The sequence below is a fragment of the Carex rostrata genome, chromosome 9, assembly GCF_964058835.1.
Source record: "Carex rostrata chromosome 9, lpCarRost1.2, whole genome shotgun sequence".
In the NCBI taxonomy this organism is placed as follows: Eukaryota; Viridiplantae; Streptophyta; class Magnoliopsida; order Poales; family Cyperaceae; genus Carex; species Carex rostrata.
Window position 1 is genome coordinate 1,450,814 of NC_135926.1, and position 22,126 is coordinate 1,472,939.

At 35.7% G+C, this 22,126-nt stretch overlaps 4 protein-coding genes across 4 annotated transcripts; 1 reads left to right on the top strand and 3 right to left on the bottom strand.

Moving 5' to 3' along the window:
• The first annotated feature begins 2,303 nt into the window (after positions 1–2,303).
• LOC144559217 (uncharacterized) lies at positions 2,304–3,436 on the top strand. Its single transcript, XM_078308211.1, has 2 exons — positions 2,304–2,707; positions 2,795–3,436. The coding sequence occupies exons 1-2, from the start codon at positions 2,333–2,335 to the stop codon at positions 2,963–2,965; spliced, it is 546 nt and encodes a 181-aa protein (XP_078164337.1). The 5' UTR covers positions 2,304–2,332; the 3' UTR covers positions 2,966–3,436.
• An 851-nt stretch (positions 3,437–4,287) lies between these two features.
• Positions 4,288–4,995, bottom strand: LOC144559343 (uncharacterized). The gene has a single exon (XM_078308361.1). It carries the CDS (start codon positions 4,993–4,995, stop codon positions 4,288–4,290), a length of 708 nt encoding a protein of 235 aa, XP_078164487.1.
• Positions 4,996–6,774: 1,779 nt separating this feature from the next.
• On the bottom strand, positions 6,775–11,355 carry VDAC2 (voltage dependent anion channel 2). The gene is made up of 6 exons (XM_078307963.1): positions 11,125–11,355; positions 10,967–11,034; positions 9,250–9,360; positions 9,073–9,159; positions 7,772–7,980; positions 6,775–7,166 (listed from the first exon to the last, which is right to left on the bottom strand). The coding sequence occupies exons 1-6, from the start codon at positions 11,174–11,176 to the stop codon at positions 6,860–6,862; spliced, it is 834 nt and encodes a 277-aa protein (XP_078164089.1). The 5' UTR covers positions 11,177–11,355; the 3' UTR covers positions 6,775–6,859.
• Positions 11,356–17,845: 6,490 nt separating this feature from the next.
• LOC144559662 (Radical SAM superfamily protein) lies at positions 17,846–21,907 on the bottom strand. The gene is made up of 8 exons (XM_078308753.1): positions 21,676–21,907; positions 21,442–21,604; positions 20,250–20,360; positions 19,731–19,865; positions 19,390–19,494; positions 18,941–19,110; positions 18,298–18,397; positions 17,846–18,216 (listed from the first exon to the last, which is right to left on the bottom strand). The coding sequence occupies exons 1-8, from the start codon at positions 21,765–21,767 to the stop codon at positions 17,974–17,976; spliced, it is 1,119 nt and encodes a 372-aa protein (XP_078164879.1). The 5' UTR covers positions 21,768–21,907; the 3' UTR covers positions 17,846–17,973.
• Positions 21,908–22,126: the final 219 nt, after the last annotated feature.

The window sequence follows — 22,126 nt, forward strand, 5'->3', positions numbered from 1 at the left end:
ACCTAATTAAAAAAATTAATTTCGTTACCGTTAAAATATAGTATTATTAAGCTCCTTAAAATTCTGAATGAAAGATTATCTACATTTTGACCGTCCATCTTGACTAATTCATTCAAATTAATTCCGGCCTCGAAACACGATGGAAAAAATTAAATAATTCTACAATCCTAACTCAGCCTCTTATATTTTGTTTTTCAAACAAAAAAAGTAGTCTACACTGATGAGACTAGAAACAAACTTATCTCGAATTAAGAGCATGTTAGGCAGTTAATTTGGTGCAAATTGGAAATCTGGGAACCATACACCCATCACCAGAAAACAAACCAAGTACCAGACTTGCGAATTAAATCTATTGCCAATTGGGAGAGAACTAAATACGCAATTGGTGCAGTTGAGTTTAATAATTTAATTACTCCGACCCGCTAGTGTAAACCGTCCATCCGTCCCGCAGTGCATCGAGTTCAAGCGGAACTTGGAAAATTATTCTAGAAATTCCTTGCGAACACTTGTGTAGTTGTGTCGCATTGCGAGCATGCAAATAGGGAGCGTGCTAGAGGGAGCGCTGAAATCAGGCGCGCTGATATTTGTCTTTTTTTTTTCGAAGAGAAAAAAAAAATCTCTCTCTCTCTCTCTCTGCACGCCTATACCTCACGTGCATAGTTCCAACTGTTTTGTTTGACAACAAAAATTAAAATATAAAAAATGTAACTGACTAATTGTATGAGCTGATTGAGTAAGATATTGACACAGTAGTTTTTACTTCTTGCAGCGCACGAGTCATGCTGTTTTGCTCTATTTTTTATGCTGCATGAAGCAAAACCTCATCTGTCAATATCTTTACGCAGCTGGTATAATCTGACAAGCTTTAGAGAACAAATAGGCCGGATCTTAGTGTATTGGAAAGGTAGCTAAGCTACTCCTATGATTTTAAAATTTTAGTTATATTTATTGAAATTTAATTAAAACTTATTTTTTAAAATTTTCTATATAGTCTAGCCTCTCTCAATAATACTCAAATCTATACTTGTAGTTTAGTGATTAGAGCTTTCTTTTATAGATGAGATCTAGGTCTTGAGTTCAAATTCTACTAACTATATTTATGCATTTTAATTTTTAGCCCCCCACTATTAAAATTTTCTATTTCTGCACCCAAGAACAAATAATGTCGCACGTGACACAACATGATAAATGAGCATGTTCCTTCAGTTATGGTTAGGTGTCGCATGACGAAGGAGCACATTCCTTCGGTTATCGTTAGGCGGAGTTTGGATTGGTGCTCTGAAAGTCAAAAGGTTTTATTACAATTTGCACATAGCAAATGGTTTTCAATTTTACCCAAAAGCTTAAACTATTAGAAAAGCAAACTTAACACAAAAGGTTTTATTAGTTATTACAGTTTCTAGAATAAAGGGATTGAAATATTGAATGAACTAAGAAATGCAAACTTAACTCAAAAGCTTAAAACCTTTTGTGAGGCATTCTAAAAATGTAAACTTAACTCCAAAGGTTTTATTACAATTTTCAACATAAAGAAACTTCACTCAAAAGGTTTTATTACAATTTTCAACATATATAAACTTAACTCAAAAGATTTTATTACAATTTTCAACATATATATAAACTTATCTCGAAAGGTTTTATTACATTTTTCAACATAAAGGGAATGACCAACTAAAAAGTACACGATAAGATATGTGTTCTGTAGTTTTTCTCTCTGTTTGTCTCTTTTTCAAACTTTCAATCATTATGTTTGTATTAAAATTTTGTAAATTCTTTTTTTCTTCATATAAAAATGTATCCTAATTATTTTGATGGGACAAAATAAGTTTTAACAATTTCAGAGAGTTCGAACTATATATTTCTTTGGCAAAAAAAATGGGGTATTACGCTCTACACGTTTTCTTTCTCTCTATAAATGAAACAATTTTACAACCAACAAAAGTTCATAATATATTTTACTATAATAAAATGACCTTGATATTGGTCGCAAAAACGGAAAAGGAAATAGAGGGCAAGGGAGGCTACGCATTCTTAGTTCTTACAATTTGAAAGAATTTATTTGTCTTTTAAAATTTCTAATATCTACAAAAATTAATATTATTGATCATTATCGTAAATAAAAATATAATATACTTATTTATTCAATCATTTTTTTTTTCATTTAGTGGGCTTTAGGTTGGCAATACCCCTTACGGTTGGACCTTTATCGATGCCCAAATATATTTTTTTTCAAAAATCCGATCTGTTTACAATCCCAGCCCATTTCAGGCCCAATTTAAGGTAGAAACAGTGAAAAAAAAAAATCAGAAACAACAGATACGCCTATTCTGACATGGTGCATCTCATGGCATCCACGTCAACCTCCCCTCTTATCCCATCCATGTCAGAGATAGCGGCAGCCACCAGTTCACAGGGCCTCCGCATACACCTCTCCACATTCGGCCCCTTCTTTCGCGTCCGAGCACACCGCTCCGGCGACGCGGAGGCGGAACTGGGAAGAGCAGAGGGTGTAATTCGGCCCTGGATCGGTGGTAAGATGCTCCACCTCGAATCCATGCGCATGAGTCGCGCCACGCTGGAACTGGATCGACCCATATTTGGATTGGGTCTTTTTCTCGGTGCTGTTGTGATTAGGCATGGGTTTGATCAGGGCTGTGTGCGTGCTGAATTGCTTGCCATTAATGATACCCCTCTTTACCACTCCAAGGTAATATATACTCAACTTAACTTCATAACTGCTTTTATTTTTGTTGTTTTATTTAAAAATAAATAAAAAATTTTGTGTGTGCGCCAGCTTGTGAGGTTCTACAAGAGAATGGGTTTTAGAGTGACACATGAGGTGGATGGTTCATCAATGGAAGACCTGGCTCATATGCTGGTATGGGGAGGTAAAGGAACAAAAATGGAGGCTCAAATTGAGAATTTGCTCGTTAAATGGGGAAAAAGGTTCAAACCTCAAGGTTAAGACTTATATTAATCAGCACATAGCATCCAAATTGTTGAGTTGCGTAAAGATGATGAGAGGCTCCTGTTATCATATTTTGGTAATGCACCGGGCCTGTACCAGTACAAGTAAATTCCTGACCCAGTTGCATCATCACGAAAGATTTGAAATTGTACACTGATACTTTGTTCAGGCATGATAGTTTCAGTGTCATGCAGGCTTCATTAATTTTTTTTGTTTTGGTATGTATTTGCAACAGAGTCGTCCAATTGATATTGAATTTCTTATTTTTTAAATGGATTTTCTGTAAGTAAACAGTCATACATTACCAACATTCGTATGTTCTTTAAGGACAAAGGTTGCTGGTGCATCGTCAAAATAATGGTTATAATATGATAATTTAGGTTTGAAGGTTCTCTATTTCGAAATGGTAGAGAAGATTTGTGCTTGTATAGTACAAAATTGACAAATACAGATGACAGTATTTTCTCAGTTGGTGTCTCTACCTTTTCACATGATTACTGCAGAGATATAGTTTAGGGCTCCCTAGTCTTGTTTTTCTTTGCGTTTATTTTGTTTCACTGAAATCTTATGCATTATTAATATATTGTGGTTATTTAATATTTCGTTCAAATTAGCTGGAAATTTGTGGGACACCACACTGAGTCACAGATGTCGTACTTATTACAAGATGGCTTCTGTCTAATTTATTTTTGTCATTTGGTACTGTGCATTAATTAATAATACAAGTAGTTATTCAGTACATCCTGTTAGCTGGAAGTTTGTGGTACCATAATTGAGTCACTAAGAGTAACATGAAATATTTTCGGTCCCAAAATAGGGATTATCAATGTATTATTGAACTTCCACCAATGTACCAGGCTACAAAGTACATTGTAATTAAAAAATATATTTTGTATTTCATCTTAAACCATTTAAAGCGATTGTTAATGTTGATTGTTGCGTAGTTAGATGCATCTTCACCACTGTCGTGAACAGACTTAATTTAGCTGCAAAACTTGGGTTTGTAATGGCATCATTGGGTTTAGATTAAGTATTTCTCCTTGTAGAAAATATGGTAAATGAGTGCTTTTGGATTAATTTCTTACATTATCTTTCTGGTGTTAATACAGAGAAGATGACCTCATTTTCTAATAAACTCGTGCACCGTAAAAGGTATAATCATTTTATTTATTCATTTTTTTTACTCACAGAGTAAACTCCAATTCTGTTTGGGCCAAAAAGTACAATATTTAGGAAAACAAAAAATCAACATTGAAGGCAAAACATGCACAAAAACTTACACACATGCACAGAAATATTGACAAAAGAAAATAGCACACTTAGCTGGCGAGGGAATCCAGAAAACTTCTCATATTCAAATCTGCCTCCGTCTCAATTCCAAGCATAGCTCCAAATATGGATGCTACACTGAAACGCTGGCTCTTTGCCCGATCTAAGGCTCTGGCAGGAGACTTGCCGCCATCGTCTTCTATGGGGGAACCGAGATCATGAGCCCTATCCCAATAGCGAACCAACATCTCTCTCATGCATGTGATATGGAATTGTATGTTTGACTTGTTTCGCACGACATAAGACCATGTCCTGTGACCGCCGAGTTCTCTCTCTCGGCATATGTAGCACCGCTTGTTAATGGTTTTTTTAAGATCCAGTAAAAGACCATCTTCATGAACTTTGAGAACGTGAGGCAGAGCAGCGCAGCTGGGGTGGAGTCGGGTTGCGCAACCCTCGTCAGCGCAGGAATAAACATAGCCATTGATTGCATCGTCACAAATGGCACAGATGGTGGGCTTTTCTGGGGGTTCTCTCAAGTGAAGGAAATTGCACTTGAATTGGCGAAGACGAATGTATGTACCGAACTTCTCGGTGCATGGGGGGTGTAGTTGAAAATCACACTTCTCATTACAACTGTATCCAATGTTGAATCCGAATTGTTGGCATCCGTCACATTTGAACGGTGCAAGGTCAGTTCTCTTAATAAGAGTGTGCTCATGGTGTGTGTGGTCTTTAATTGATGTTAGTTTCGGCATTTGATTAGTGTTGCTCTTGTTTCAAAGTCTCCTTAACCTGATATAAGCCGAAGATAAGAGAAAGGGTGGGTTATGTTGAACGGATCATTACAAAATGGATGTAATGAACAAATAGATGAATTTCTTTATTTTTGTTGGATGAAATGCAGGAGGAGAGGAAAGATAATACCTTTCTCGTGCGACCTATATTGCTCTGTTTGTTCTAGGAAATGGAAGTGCAGAAAATGCTCCGTATTAATACCTTAAGGAGCAGAGACTTCGACTTGTATTATTTATCATTTCCATCTAATTTCTATTTTTTAGTTTGTCCGGCTGGATTTCAAAATGTATTTAAAAAAAATTGTCCGGCACAAATAGTTAGTGTATGGGTGGCATTTCCAGGTGGCCTTCTTATACTGTGAGCCACGTTGAAAGCGCCTATTATCCTTTCTTGTATGGGTTTTTTGTCCTTAAAAAAATTGAATTTTGTTTTATATAATTTAAACATTGTGAACATCAAGGGAACGAGCTAACAAAGTATTACGCGTAGGATCAAAATCGGCGATTCTGTTTAAATCTGATCTATCAGTAACTCGGAGCAATATATATATGGCGAAATTTTCTGTTTTTCTTTCGTAGCCATTTTGCCCGGAAGAAAGACAATATCAATACTGGGCCAATAATTTGAGCGACATGCCGTAGGATTCATGAATTATAAAGAGTAAACATTTTGCAATTTTTTTTTTTTTTTTTTTGCATAGTGTATGAAAGCAAAGGCAACTTTCGATAAGAAACTATTTAATAAATTTACTAAAAAAAAAAAAAAATAATAATTAGACTTCATCAATCAGCAACACTACTAAGAATCTCCAACCCGGAAATAACTCTGCTGTGATTCTAAAGGGATCGCAGGATCTTGTTATTCCAAATCCATCCATTTATCTGTCTAAAGATTCATGCATAAAAAACAAGTATTGTTAAAATTTGTGCATTTCAAAAAGTGAAAGACTAGATTTGAAATCACAGGTCCTGCGATCCCTTTAGAATCACAGCAGATGTATTTCCCCTCCAACCCCTGTATCATTTAGGGTTACAAGGCCGGGGTCGAGCTTCCCTGTTAGTTTTGTTACAAAAAAGAGAGACGATCTGTAACGGACTAACGGTGCAATTAAATTTCACATCACACAAAACTTGGGGGCCAAAAGCGTCGGTACAATTCCCGATGTTGATTGTTGTAGAAGAAAAAATGCCCATAAAGGATTTAAATCTTCGTTAAACTACTAGTGCAACCAGATGCTGTAAAATACAAAACAAAGCAGGCCATAGCCGTTGTTGTTCAAAGCATTGTTGAAGTTTTATTACTGAGGGTAAAAACTAAGAAATGATCCTTTGCCTTTTCATTGCTTTGGTAAACATATCAACAGTACCTATCGTTGTCAAAGTATCAAATAGGAAGAAAGCAAACTATTACTTCCACGAAAAACAGGGATCTTGAATCCCAAGAATTTTGATAATCCTTAATCCTTACACAAAACAGCTGAGCAAAACTTAATTTGAAAAACAGAAAAAAAAAATGGAACAGAATTTTAAAAAAGATAAAAAAGAGACCTCGTATCTTGTAAAATTGCAGTTGCAAAGGCTGCCAGACAAGAAACAGTGCACTAGTCAACCTCTCAAGAGATCCTCAACAGAAATTTTTTGTGCATCTACCAGAGGCAAAATTACCTCCATTAATAATCAACAAAACTGAAGATTAAACCTCCCACACCTAAGAGGGGTTAGCTCACAATAGCAAAGCTCAAAAAATTAAAGGTTTGTGGAACAAATTTATTGTAACCCTGATCATATTTGGAAAGAAACTAAACTCAGGAATAAAAAAAATAAATCAGGGCTTGAGCAGAAGAGCAAGGCCGAATTTTGGGGCCCGATCCAATGCCTTTGTGTCAAATTCACCAGAGAGAGTAAGGAAAGACTTGGGCTTGACCTCATGCTGAAGGAGAGTGGCAAGTTTTCCAGTGTTGTTGAGCCGGGCTTTAAATGTTGTCTGAGGGTCAACTGCACATGCGGTCCCCACCGTCACAGAGTTTTCATTTGTAGAGAGGCGCCTTGTGATTTCAACCACAGCTGAGGCTCTACGGGTCTCCCCCAAGTGGTGCATATATGCAGCTTTCAGAGTGTCTCCCTTATCAGCCCTGCATGATATGATGATTGTCAGTTCCAAGACTAATTAAGTTGAATGATGATACCGCTCAATAGTTTATACATCTAGAATAACATAGACTGATAAAGAGAACTGAATGAATGAAGAATTGACATACAACAGACTCAGACTAAAATCAGCCAGGAGCACAACTGAACTACAATCAAATATAACCTTGATAGAGCACCTGACAACCCAAAAACTTCCAGAAAAAAGTCCTTCCAATTCCAAACCAGAAGCTGGACAAATTTATTTAAATATAGTATTATCAATACTCAGGATAATGCCTTGAGTTAACTACAGAGACATCAATCCAACCAAAACCCAAGCGTAATTAAATCCCAAACCAGTCAACCCAAATCCAAAAAGATCCAAATCACTGATCTCATCTAGTTGGGCATGGAATTTGATATATTTTGAATATAAGAAAGTAACATCATGATTTAATGTGTTAAGCATAAAGTACCATCATGGTCACAACTTCATTTGATAGGTTCTGTAGCGCCACACAAAAAACAAACAGCCCAGAGTATAAATGCTGCTTGTAGCAGGATAAAATCGATCCCAGATAAGATTAATGGAAAGAGTAAAACTTACAGGTGAAGAGAGGTGGTATAATCGGGCTTTGTCAGACCAAAACCTGCTGTGTACTTGGTGAAGTTCCCGTTGGCTGTGTCATATGAGGCTTCACCTCCAAAAGAGATCTCTTTGGTCCCAAAAGTAGTAGAAAGTTCCACAAGAGGGTTTTGCTTTAGACTGAAAGCAGCAGTGACACTCGCATGATCATGGAAATATTGCACCTCCAGCTACAAGAATAAAAGAAGAAATTCTTAATGAGTGTACTATATGCTATATAGTTTAAGACAGGATTGTTGGTTTATCTAGGTTAGTTGAGTCGGATAATTAATAGGCTAAACTGTGCCCAAATCTGAATTGCATTCTAGCCAGATGTGTTGCCTATCATCAAATCTGTCAAGGAAAGTCATATTTGAGATTTCTATTTATTTTAATTTAATTTTATTCCAAATTTGTAATATTATATTGTTTCTTCATAGCCTAAGCATTATTAATTTTATTTAAAAGCACAATGTTATTTGTAAAAGAAAAGTAAAGATGAAGCAAAACAAATCGAGTGTTTCGCTTTCGGTAAATCCCGTGCTTCTCTACCTTTCCTCTTAGCAATCCCTATTGGGATCCTGTCTAGGTCTTTTGCTAAACCCTAACTGTAATAGTTCTCTAAAATCCTGTTTGCATCAATCTAACATTGCACAACTTAGGACCAAAATTTTTAGCTGCTCAACAATGAATGAACAAACTAATTCACATTGTGCAACTTAGAAACCAGAACTTGTAGATGCTCAACAGTAAATCAAGAATTAAATTAGCATGATAGAAGGTGGATTCTTTTAAATAATGAAAATTCTTCCTTTTACCTCCAACTGTGAACATTTTTAAAGCACAAATTTTAGCTAAAACTAAGTCAAGCTGATCAGGCTTTGAATCAGCTTAATATGGACTGCTTAAGGAAATATTTGGTTAGAATTAATACGAAAGAGTTAACTTGCTGATCTTAACATCTGGATTTCTATTTTGATTGCAAAAACCAAGACTACAAGTTTACAACTGAAAATGAGAATAGGTTTTACACCCAAGCAAAATTAAATATTCAAACTAATTGCAAAATTCTTTGCTCGGTTTGTTTCATAATGGGGTGTTCTCCAATTCATGCCCACCAAACCGATCCCCATGAACTGTACTATTAAGATAGTAACTGCTACCATCAACAAAAACAGTAGGACATTGTATGAAAACCATCATTACATCATAATTTAAAACCATGCAAATTGCAGAACAGTTAAAAACTCAAAAAATATACGATCAAGATACATTTATGGTACCTTGCCAGAGTTCACATCAGGAAGCTTGAGAGAAGCAATAGCCTTTGTATAAGGCAAAATCTCGGAGATAATTAAAGTCGTGGCAATCTACAACAAGATAAGTAGAAAGGATCAGAACTTCAAAAACAGCATGTTGAGATTATAAATGCATAACCACCTTAGCAGGTGAAAACTCACATTTGAGTCTGTGTCGACTTTCACATTCAGAATGGCATTCTTGTACTTGTATTGTGAACCAATGTCAAGAGCATAGATATTGCCTTTCTTCACAGCAGTAGAAGTTAAACCCTACAGAAATAATCTTGGTCATTAGAAGAAGAAAAATGTGAGAAGTTGGGGTTGAAAAAAAAACTATGTTACTTTTAATGTTGAGACCTGCACAATAATCTTGGTCATTAGAAGAAGAAAAATATTTTTTTCACTACTAGTCTAATCTACGTTTCAGAGACATTGGACATTGACTTTGTTAATCAACATAAGAAGTTGGGGTTCAAAAGCAGTTTGCGTTCTTATACTTCAGTAAAAATTATGATGCAGTGTGATTGGATAAAGCAACAGCAATTGATACAAAGAGAGCAAAAAATCTAACAAACATTTGATATTTCTATATGCAAGTACCAAAAGGAATGAAACGCACTCTTGCATCAACAAAGAAGTCAGAGAGACATGATACGATGGAACCGAGTCCATAACAGGACAATATTAGCTAATAAGTTTAAACTAGACCTACTACTATGATAATTTAGCAATGAAGCTACTTCACTGATCCATAATTATAATTAGTTACAATAATTCATCTTGCAGAATAGTATAAATGTCCAACTAGAACAAAATGACAATAAATTGAGTTATGCCGTAATTGCAGAATAGTAATGCTACCTAATGTACGTGAAGGCCAAATTTTACTAACATAGTCAATTGAAAAATTCATGTACCAAGGACAAAACTCTCAACAAAATAGCTTTTAAAATTAAAAAATAATGTCCTGTAACTAATGTGGGATGGCATAATAAAACAAAGCAAAAAATAATTGGAATTAGGATAAAATTTGCTTCGGAATATGCCAAAATAGAGTAAAGAGTATTTGAACATTCAAATGAATCGCCAACAAAATATACATCACATCATATCAATAACTTCAGGAAATTAAATATTATGAGATGATAAGCTAAGAGGGTTACTATTTCTTGCTCCGGGTAATTTTCATTACTGGTTCCCCCACCAATCCCAGCATCCGACACTCCCCATGTCTTCATCCATAATTGCAGACCTTGCACAAGTTCTAAATTGTACAAGTTTCACGCAATTTTCTACAGGGTTTACATGTGTCCCTGGGATTGTTGGGCAAGCCCGAGCCGAAATTGCCCTGGGCAAAAAAAAAAATTCATTCTTCGTATACTAATATCTAAGCAACAGAGTGCCATCATGACTACTAGGAACAAATTCCAGCCTCACACCTCTAGGTGCTCTAGTACATGGTTAGTTCAAATCAACTATAAGTAAAACAAGATCATTTTTTTAAGGTAGACTACTAAACCTAGTAAAAGTTGAAAGATCAGTAGGTCAAGAGTCTTAAATCTGTACAGTAAGCTGGATTCACATTTCAGAATACCAAGTCAATAGAACACCTATGATAAAAATGCGGCCAGAGTTACAAATAAAGAGAGAAACAAGTAAAAGAAATAGAACAGGATAAGCTTCAAGATCCAGTTCAGACAGGCAATTTCAATACGAATGAACCTATCTTTTAATTAGATCGAAATAGGGAATTCCAACATCAAAAGAAGAAGAACCAATGACAGTAGTTAATCCGAGATACAGTGACAGTACGAATCGAACCGAACTTAATAAAATCGAAATATGAAAAGATCAAAAAAGGAGATCGAGGGTTTACCACGCCAGAGGCGCTCAGAGTGGCGATGGTCAATTTGTGGTCATAGTTATAGTCCTTGTTGAGCAGATCTGAATAAAAAAAACCAAAAAGATCACTGCTAGTAATAAATCAACCACTTATAATGAAGATTACTTTATATAGGGAGGATTTCGTTCTACCTTTTTGTTTCTTTCCGATATCGGAGAAAAGCCCTGGCCCCTTCATCGCCATGTAGAGAGGAAGTGGCGGCTAACACAGAGAGAGAGAGAGAGAGAGGAGAGGGGGTCGGCTGCCACGAAATTGTAGGAGGTGAAGAATCCTTGTGTTTTTTTTTTTCTTTCCTTTTTTTTTCTTTTCTTTTTTGGAGAAGGTTATTTATCACAAATGGACAGCTCAGAATGTTCCTCTTCAAACGTTCAATCACCTCCATTACGTCGTAATGGATGTTTCCAGCTTCAAATCTGTTTGTATTTTTCGGCTGATAAAATGTGTTGCAACTTGCAAGTTGGTTATTATGATCAAGTAGCACAATTGAGATGCATAAACTGATGTTACATTTACCTCAAAAATTATTTACAGTTTTTAATAATTATCAATTATCATTTTCAAAGGTAGACCAATGAATGGTTATGAGCATGATTCTAAATAACTAACTATAACTACGCAATAACTATGTTATAGCTTTTTCGGACTTAAAAAGCTATGACACCATTGACCGTTTTTTTTATAATGATTCTAAATAACTAGCTATAATTTCGCTATAGCTTTTCAGACTCTTTTTTTTAAGAAAAATGAAGGTCAGGCCTCCAAGTTTCATTAACATGACACTAGATTTGTCAAGATGTTACAAAAGATTGCCAAAGCAATAAGTAAAAAAAAAATATTTGAAAAAAGAAAGAGAAAATGATGAATTTTAAGAAGGAATAATTTTTTTTAAAGATGTAGGCATGCATATATCTACCTCATTTATGTTGATGCCCTTGTCTTCAATTCACTTCAAACTAATTTTGGTATTCTATCAAAATTTCTTACTATCATCCCTAAATGTTCTCCTACACCTCTCTCTCCATGTAACAAAACACATTGTCAATTGAATTTTTTACCGTAACGTTTTCAAACCTTAAAAGCTATATCGCTATAATCGCTATTTAGAACCTTGATTATGAGGAATAGATCTATGAGGAGGGTTCCAATGCCTCATTTTTTTTCATACCTCATCATACCTCATATTTTATATTTTCGTTTTCAAAGTCAAAATTGTCGATCCGAACCGTTCAACAAAATATTTATACTAAAATATGCATGGAGATGAAATTTTATATTTTTTTGAATTTTTTTGCTATTTTTTAAGATGGGTACAAAATCACTGTTTTTGAACCGTTCAAAAAACAGTGATTTTCTACCCATCTTAAAAAATAGTAAAAAAATTTCAAAAATTATAAAATTTCATCCCTAACTATATTTTAGTATGGATATTATGTTAAACGGTTCGGATCAACAATTTAGACTTTGAATATGAAGAAAATGAAGATATAAAATATGAGGTATGATGAGGTATAAAAAAAAAATGAGGCATTGGAACCCTCCTCTAGATCTATGTATGTATATATTTAAACATGGAGATAGATAAAGTTATTAATTTGTTTGTTGGTTGCAAATTCTATTTGTTAGTTACTTTATTTATGTTCAAATGTTAGCAATTATGTTAGTATGTTTGATAAACTGAGATTAGTTTGCTCACGCAAGCAATAGTATAAGCGGTAATCAATTCAGAGAAAACAAGATGTAATTTTTAGTATTTGGTATTGTATTTTGTATTGTTCTCTCAAGGTGATTTACATGCCATATATATAGGTAGAATTATTACATTGCAAGCTTATGAGTTGTACTAAAGTTAAAATTGTAAAATATTGTTAAGAGAAACAGAAGGAACAAATTCTGTTTTCATAACAGAGAGAAGGATCAATAGACGAAGCATTGTCTCAAGTACAAGCTTAACTGGATAGCTCCATTCATTATCTTATTACCCCCCCCCCCCCCCCCCCTCAAGCGCAAGTGACTTCAGTCACAGCAAGCTTGGATCACAGGAACTCGAATCTTGGTGTAAGGCTTGGTCATGATGTCGGCTAGTTGATCATTGGTGCATAAGAACCGAATAAAGAGCTCATTAGAAACCACTCATTCACGCACGAAGTGATAATCTATTTTCACGTGTTTGGTTCTTGCATGAAACATAGGATTGGCGGCAAGAAAGGTAGCCCCAAGATTGTCACGCCATAAAATCGGAGGTGAATTGAGAGCACAAGTGATGGCTAAGCTCCTATATTCTGCCTCGGTACTAGAGCGGGAAACCGTGGGTTGTTTCTTAACACTCCAAGAAATTAAATTTTGACCAAGATAAATGCAAAATCCCAAAGTAGACCGTCGATCATTAAGTGAGCCGGCCCAATCGGCGTCACTATATGCATGGAGTGACATGGGAGAGGCCGAATGAATAGTGAGCCCATGATGGATGAAACCATGGATGTAGCGCAAGATACGCTTAACCGCAGACCAATGATTGGTAGTTGGGGTGTGCATGAATTGTGAGATCTTAATAGTAAAGGATAAATTTGGTTGTAATTGTGGTGTATTGGAGAGCACCAACAATACTTCAATAAAGGTGTGGATTGTCGAAAGGTTCACTATCATTGGTAGAAAGGGAAGAGGATGGGGTCATGGGTGTAAGGCTCGGTTTTGCTTCATGTATGTTGGATCTTGTTAACAATTCATGAAGGCATTTGATTGAGATAAGTGGAGGCCGAGGGGTGGTTTTGTCTCAATTCCTAAGTAACTTAGGGATCCAAGATCTTTGATTGAGAATTTGTCATGAAGATAGACAATGCATTGAGAGATATGAGAAGTATTGCTCCCGGTTATTAAAATATCATCAACATAAACTAAAATCAAGGTAGTATGGTTGGTAGAATAAGAGATAAAGAGAGAAGGATCATAGCATGAAGCAACAAAACCAAGTTCAATGAGGACCGAGCTAAGTTTAGTAAACCAAGTCCGAGATGATTGTTTAAGACCATATAGGGCTTTGGAGAGAAGGCACACGTGGTTTGGTCGGTCCGGATCAACAAAACCGGGAGGTTGACATATAAGCACTTGCTCGGTTAGGTCTCCATGGCATTAGGGACATCAAGTTGTTGAATGGACCAACTAGATGAAACCGTAATAAAAAGTATGAGTCTAATTGTGGTTGGTCGAACCACAGGACTAAATGTGTCAAAGTAATCATTACCTTCAATTTGATTGTAGCCTTTAGCTACTAAGCGTGCCTTGTAGCACTCAATTGAACCGTCGGCTCGACGCTTGATTTTAAAAACCTATTTGCATCTGACAATTTATTGGGTTAGTTGAGGAGGGATCAAAGTCCAGGTGTTGTTGAGTATTAATGCATTCATTTCAGCTGCCATCACATGTCTCCACTCAGGTTTTGTGTTTGCTTGAAGAAATATGTGTGGTTCGGTCTCAAGGGTTGTGGTGAAAGCAACATGGTCGGGGAAGTCTCAAATGCGGCAAGTATTGTCGCGGGTTCGTGTAATCATTGGGTGAGTGGAGGACGGGGGAGGAGTAGTCAGAGAAGAGGTATTTGTAAGGGTGGTTCGGTCAGTAGCAGGCAACATAGGGGAATTATTTGACGAAGAGGGAGACTAGGGCGAATTTGAGGGAGTTTGAGGCTGGGGCAAATTTGAGGGAATTTTTATATTGGGCTGAGGTGGAGCTAGGTCGAGTAGTGAAGATGGGTTAATTGGGAGAGGAGTGGATTGGGTGAGAGGGTTAGTTCGGGCCAAATGGATAAGAGGTTGCTGGGCCAAGGTGTGACGAGGATGCTGGGCTGAAGAGGATTGAGTGGGGAAGTACTGGGCGGAAAATGGTAAAAATTGGGGAGGATCCTGGTGCATAGGAAGGTCAACATGAGGGTTAATGTGTGAGGCAGAGGAGGGATTTTTGCAGGAGCAAGAGGCTTCATCAAACTGAACATGCCGAGAAATGTATAATTTGTTGGTTGGAAGATAAAGGCAACGATAGCCCTTTTGGTTGGTAGCATAACTGCGAAAGAGGCAAGAGAGAGCTCGGTTTTCTAGTTTATTGGAGTAAAAAGGTCAGGTGTAAAATGATAAAAGTAATATGATTCTATATAAAATAAGCAATTGTAACTCGATATTTGGCAATATTTTAAGTCAAGTGATAGGGAAAAACACTACTTATTTCATCCCTATCTCATATGACTACAAAGAAGGCCGGTAAGTCGAAATGCTTGACAAACACAATCTGATAACCTCCTGTTTATTGTCACCAGGTACATTGAGGTTCCAGTATTAACCTCAAATGCACATGAACCAAACCGACATACTTGGTACCCACAAGCTGCAAATTGTCAAGGGTGTATTTTGTCAACAACTTTGGGGGACAACTGGGTTGTCATTTTAATTCATTTTTCGTGCGCTCGACAGAAGCTTGGTTTACTCTATAAAAGGTAGCAACAACAAATGCAGTAACAGGTAGTGATTAAGTACATTTGAGTACCGAGTTAAAGATCTCGGACCAATTGGTGGTCATAACGCCGTACCTTCTTCCACCATCAAATGCTTATGCCTAATATATATTCACGGTCGTCAATTATTTTCTCCTCTATCCATTCCAAGCATGCTCACACTCAGTTTTCAATTGCTCTTTCCCTACTACCGTATATAATTTTCAACGCTTTGTTGCATGCCTTCCATGCTAAATCATAACTGAAATCTGTTTTAAAATTATCATTGATCTTGAGTCAAATTTCTTTCACTCATTGATAACGATGCTCTCATTGATGGAAGAATCTTCTTACAAATTAAAACAGAGGTGCAATTTCGATGCATGTTGTTATCAATTGAAATAACACAATTATGAGACCCATTGCATTAATTGACCAAAAAATATGTAGCTCCTTTCGGCATGTGTACATGCAACCTCTAACGAGAGTCACTTTCAACACAAAACACAAGTATAGTGCATGGCAAGCCTCATACTTCTTCTCTTTCATTTGAATAAAGTGAGTGATGTTTCATTCTTTATGTGTCATCAATAAAGTTTTTTTTGTCAGAAAATATTAGTTCCTTTCAGTTTCCGTTAGCATTTGCAGAGCCTTGTTAGAAAATTAATAAAAAAAATTTGGGTGCTTTAGCGTAGAAATTAATAAAGACAGAGATCAAAATTTTTTAGGGAGGTGAAGAAACAAAGAAAGACAAAAAAATGAGAGTAAACTAAGGAAAGGACATAATTTTACATGTGTGTGTCCACATAGTTATTTTATCAAACAATTTAGATGGGAGGTATTTTGTCCGACTTTTTATGAAGATATATCAGTTTATAAATTTCCCCGACCAGTGCTGTCAGCTATGAGAAACTTCTAACGATTTATTCAGTTAAATAATTGTACAATTTAAATGTATTTTCAAAAATTTAGTGAGACCAATTGAATCCACTCATCTTTTTTAACTCCGCCACTCTAGAAATATCATGTGTGTTATGAAAAAAGTTTTAAAAATTACGACAAAATAAAAGAATAGAAATTTTAATTAGAAGTGAAATATACAATTTATAAACATCGCCGCTTGGAGATGAGATGAAGAGAAAAATGGGGTTGAAAATTGGACACCTATTAAAGACTCCTTCGTGGACCTATGAAAACCTTTCTGCATGGTGGATAATGAACCAAAATTATTATTTTTTCTCTCTTGAAGCCTTCGGAGTCAACAATAAAAAAAAAAATAATGCCTCAAAAATATATAATTAAAAGGACTGACCTCAGGAGCGACCTCAAATAATTTAAAAGATTGAGAGAAACTTTCTGTAATTTTCTTTCAAAAAGTAATACTTGCAATGTAGAATATTATAATATCCAAGATGCTGTTATTAATATACACGTGGATGGTGATCTTGATATTATAATACCTGCAATGTAGAATATTTATATAAACATAATTGACCATGTAATACCTTTTGTGTTTCATTGCCAATAATTGAGTATTTATTATTGGAAAAAAAATATATATGTTGCTTATGGTACCATTTTGGCTTCTGTAAACGTGTAAAGCCATATTGAAATCTTCAGGAATCACTCCTGTCTAGGTACCGGTAGTCATTTTTTTTTTTTTTTTTGGCAGGAATTGAATAATGAGAAAAACAATCCATTTCATTTTGAATGATTAAATAAATCATAAGAACTCTGTTATGACTTTATTTCACTTCCAGAATAAATAAATCTTAGCTTTAAGAATTTCTCGTTTTCCATTTTGTTTCAAGTAAATGAAACTGCGTTAGGCGGGTCCGTATCTCTTATGGTAAACTCAAATTTTGAGTTTGAATCTAGACCGTCTGATGAAAATCCAGACCAATGCAGTCCAGATTAGAATTTACGGGGCCCTTCACTCCTTTAATATTTATGTGAATTTTAATTGAACAGCCGAGATTCAAACTCTTAAGTTTGAGTTACCTTGGAGGATCCGAATTTGAGCTAGGCTGCCTAGGGCACATGAACTTAGCTGCCACAGGAATTTAAATGACTACCATTTCACCTGAAGTTCGGTTCTTTAAAAAAAAAAACAGTGATATCATCGAGGCATAACACCCAGTCTGGCTTCTGTTTATCGTATCTCTGACAGCATGATTTCATTGACATGCCTTTTTTATGCCTTAGTTTTGCAAGTATATTTCCCAAATGCAGGATTCAAGCCTGCCTTGGTCTTTCATGAAAGGAAATAACCTTCCATTGATCATATGCTGCGGCATTCTATCCAGAGAAAAAGCCGTTGTTGCATGAACAACAATACCACCAAGACAAAAAGAGCCCTCGAAAGACCAACTACTGAATTGGCAACAATCTACCCACAAGCCATGCATTTACAACAATACGACCAAGACAAAAAGAGCCCCAGCTACCCACAAGCCACACATTTGCAACTTGCATAAAAAACAAAACTGCAATTGCTTCTGGCAGATCAGATGCGAAGGTCTTCTATATCAGTTAAAAGGCTTGCACCACCAACAGCTCTCTGCTCAGAAAGGTTGACCACCAATTGGCCACATGCACCGCTTATATCCTGACCCATTTCTTGCCTGATTGTAGTTCTGATGTTATAAATGCCTCTTACTATTTTCTGAAATTTCTTCACATTTTGATCACTGCTTGTTTTGTAAATACTGGAGGTACCGATTGGGTTAAATGGTATCAAATTCACAACCTGCCAAAAATTAAACAACCAATAAAGAATAAATAACCTAAGTATCAGAATGTACCAATACAAAATATGTAAACAACCTACCGATTTAAGATTTTCTAGAAGCTTCCCAAGCTGATGGGCATGCTGCTCTTGGTCGTTCACCCCATCAAGCATTATATACTCAACAAATACAGTTTGATTGCTGCTAGATGAAATCATAAAACTGAACTCAGATCTTTCTAATAGAATATTCAAAGTATTCCTTTTATGTATTATGTTGTGACCATATATGAGTTAGTTTTGGTCGAAAGAAAAATATTAAAAATAAAATAAAGCCGTATGTTAGACATATTTTACTCTCTATAAGTAAAAGTTTAAAAATTGAATCTTCAATGCTTTAAAATTAATTTTCTAACTCGAGCAGGTGATTTGTAAATTCTTGTTTAAATGAATTTCTAGGAACTTCTGAACAGGAGGTCAAAGTAGTAATTTTGGCCATTTGCTAAACACATGCCAATCTACAAATATGGCACAATTAATACAGGTGCACCTTCTGTTAGGAGACTTGTACTTCACTGGAAACATTCTGCTGTCAGTAAAAAACAGTGAAAGATAACCGGGTTGTCTTTTAAACATTTTACAGGTTAATGAAAAGCTTGTGAAGAATAAGGCAAATTGGTATTTTTAAAAACCTAACCAGGGATCTTACCAGTATGGTATCAAAATGTAAGCATGACAAACTCACCTGCTAGCTTGGTAGGACAGTAAAGCATCCATAAGCTTTGCAAGGGGAAAAGCTCTAGCAGCTGGCATTATCTGACAACGTACTTCCTGGTCAGGTGCATGGAGCGAAACAGCAAGATTCACATTTGGGAGGTCATCATTAAATTTGTTAATGGCGTGTATAATTCCCACCTAAATTAAAAGAAAAAAGATGCACAAACTAAGAATTATATTGTTCTACTAATGGGCCTCTATAAAATAATAGAAGGTGAATATCAACTAACAAAATAAATACCACACCAAAACCTAATTATCAAAATTTTAAAAAAAGGAAGAGAAAATTTCAGACAGATGGAACCTATCATAATACACTTGAACTGAAACTGCAATTTGTCAAGTAACACTTACGAAGTAACTTGCCAGAACAAACACTGAATAAAATTTATCGCAGTATGTTTTTAATCAGCTTACAGTTGATACAGTAATTCTCTTAGGTGATAGTTGGAAAGGAGGTCCTGTCATGATCTGGATTGCTTCTACCAATGCCCTATAGTTATTCAATGGTTCCCCCATTCCCTGACAAGAAAAGAAAAAAACTTGTCAAGACTCGAAAGTGATATGAAAGTAATAAACTTGACATTGCACACAAAAAGAGCTGCAAAGGTGACATCTGACGATTGTAAACTGCCCAATAGTTCAATAGCAACAATTTTTCTTCATAATGAAAACATAACTATGAACCTAGCAAAAGACGGTTTGAGAAGGAACAATTTGTATTCAAACCACAATCAAGGTTAAGAGAAACTAATTACCATGAAGACCACGTTTCGAATTTTTGAGAAACGGTTTGCATGCACCAGCTGTTCTACAATCTCTCCAGATGAGAGACTACTCTTAAAACCCATACTTCCTGTCGCACAGAATCTGCAACCCATCTTGCAACCTACCTGAATAAAATTGTAACAGGGAGGATTTTACAGAAGGCACTGATACTGTGGATTTCCTTTAATTTGTGCTTAATTAACGTTGTACTGTATAATCGACTTTATAGTTTCATAGATTTAACTACCAGTTTATACCAGTTTTTGCAGGCCCAACATCAACATGTACAACACAAGGTAGAAAACTTTAGTTTCCATACTATGTATGAAAGTTACCCATTCTTGATCGAGTTGATTCAAATGCAACTTTACTAATTGCTAACATATTAACATTCATTGCCTTGTATTTTCCAAAGTAGCCACTTTAATTTATCAAGAACTGATAACAGTACAGAATTACAAATACTATCAGCGTAAAAGTTAGAAACTGTAAAAATACAAAATTTGTACCTGTGAAGAGATGCAAAGAGTAGATCTGATGCCTCCTGGCCGTGGCTTCCCATCATACTTGCCAAGTCTAGTATCATATCTCATGATTACAGCTTCCACGGAAGAACCATTCTGACAATATTATATTACAATTATGACATCTGCTTATTAAGAGAGAAAATGGCACTCTAGATATGCATAAAATGCAATGTAGGTTTAATGTCATAAATCCTCACAGATATCCTAAATTAAATTCCAATATGTTAGCAATGGCGATTACTAATCTAGGGATAGTTGTTGAGAATGTTGACCATGACAGATTTGGTCTGAAGAAAAGAAGAGGAAGGTGCGAAGTCATTAGTGGGCTTGGACTTGATGGGCCTTTATTCATGTTTATATATTAAATTTCATGGTTACTTTTAATTTTACATCATTGTCCCTTTTCTTTTCTCAATTTTAAAATTCATTCAAATACTCTTCTAATTAGATCTTAGGATATCACACAATATGAACTAATTAATTCAAAAGGCTAATACTCAACAACATTTAATCACCTAATACCATATACTTGCTGATTGTAAGTTTTTAAGTAGTAAAACAATTGAGTTAATACATAAAATTAGAAGAAGCTAGAAAACAAGACAAGAACATGATATGTCCAATTATAGAACTAACATGAGCGATTATAAAGGTCTAACTGACGATCTTAATTGAGCTAAGGCGCACAAGGTTTTCAAGATTTAAGCAAACAAAACATAATCAAAAGGGCACATTGTTGATTCACCACATAAAAAAACCCCGCAAATTAAACAAATCCAATACAAGAAAAGAAAAGACAACTAAATCTTCTAATTAGATCTCAGGATATCACACAACATGAACTAATTAATTCAAAAGGCTAATACTCAACAACATTTAATCACCTAATACCATATACTTGCTGATTGTAAGTTTTTAAGTAGTAAAACAATTGATTTAATACATAAAATTAGAAGAAGCTAGAAAACAAGACAAGAACATGATAAGTCCAATTATAGAACTAACATGAGCGATTAAAAAGGTCTGACTGACGATCTTAATTGAGCTAAGGCGCACAAGGTTTTCAAGATTTAAGCAAACAAAACATAATCAAACGGGCACACTGTCGATTCACCACATAAAAAACCCCGCAAATCAAACAAATCCAATACAAGAAAAGAAAAGACAAAAATACCTGGAGGCGGATTAGAAGCTTGGTGGTGACCCGATCCTTCGAATCAACGGCCGATGACACAGTTGACGTCAGGGGGCGAAACTTGGATCGAAGAAGGGGGTACGCCGCCGAAGGAAGGGAAGCGATGGTATCAATGTCGCAGCTAGGATTTTGGAGCACATGCCTGGAAAACATTTGTAGATGAGAAAAACCCTAGGTTAGGTCAGATAGAAAGAAAGAGGAGAGGAAACGTACTTCCAGATGACAGGGATGAACTGGTCGTTGATGCCTGATTTTTCAAACTCGGTGCGAAGAGGGCCATAATCGAAAATCGAGTAAAACGCCATGAATGAAGAGTGGAAAATCGAGAAGGCGGCCACTGGTAAAATTATCAGTTGCTTTTAGAAGTAAGAATTTGTTGTTTTGGCGGAATTAGTTTGGACTTCGGAGAGGAGTTGGATGTTGCTTATATACTGTTGGCTTTGAGGGATATTTTAATTAAAAGTCAAGGGTGCCAGGTAGGGGTGTAAACGGATTCGGATTATCCGTTCCGCATCTGATTCAAATCTGAATTTGAATAAATGGATCTGGATAATTTTCGGATAAAGATTCGGATAATTCTCAAATATTCAAAGAGAAGATCCGGATCCGAATACGTATAGTAAATCTTAAACGTAGCAGATATTTGGATTATTCGGAACCCAAT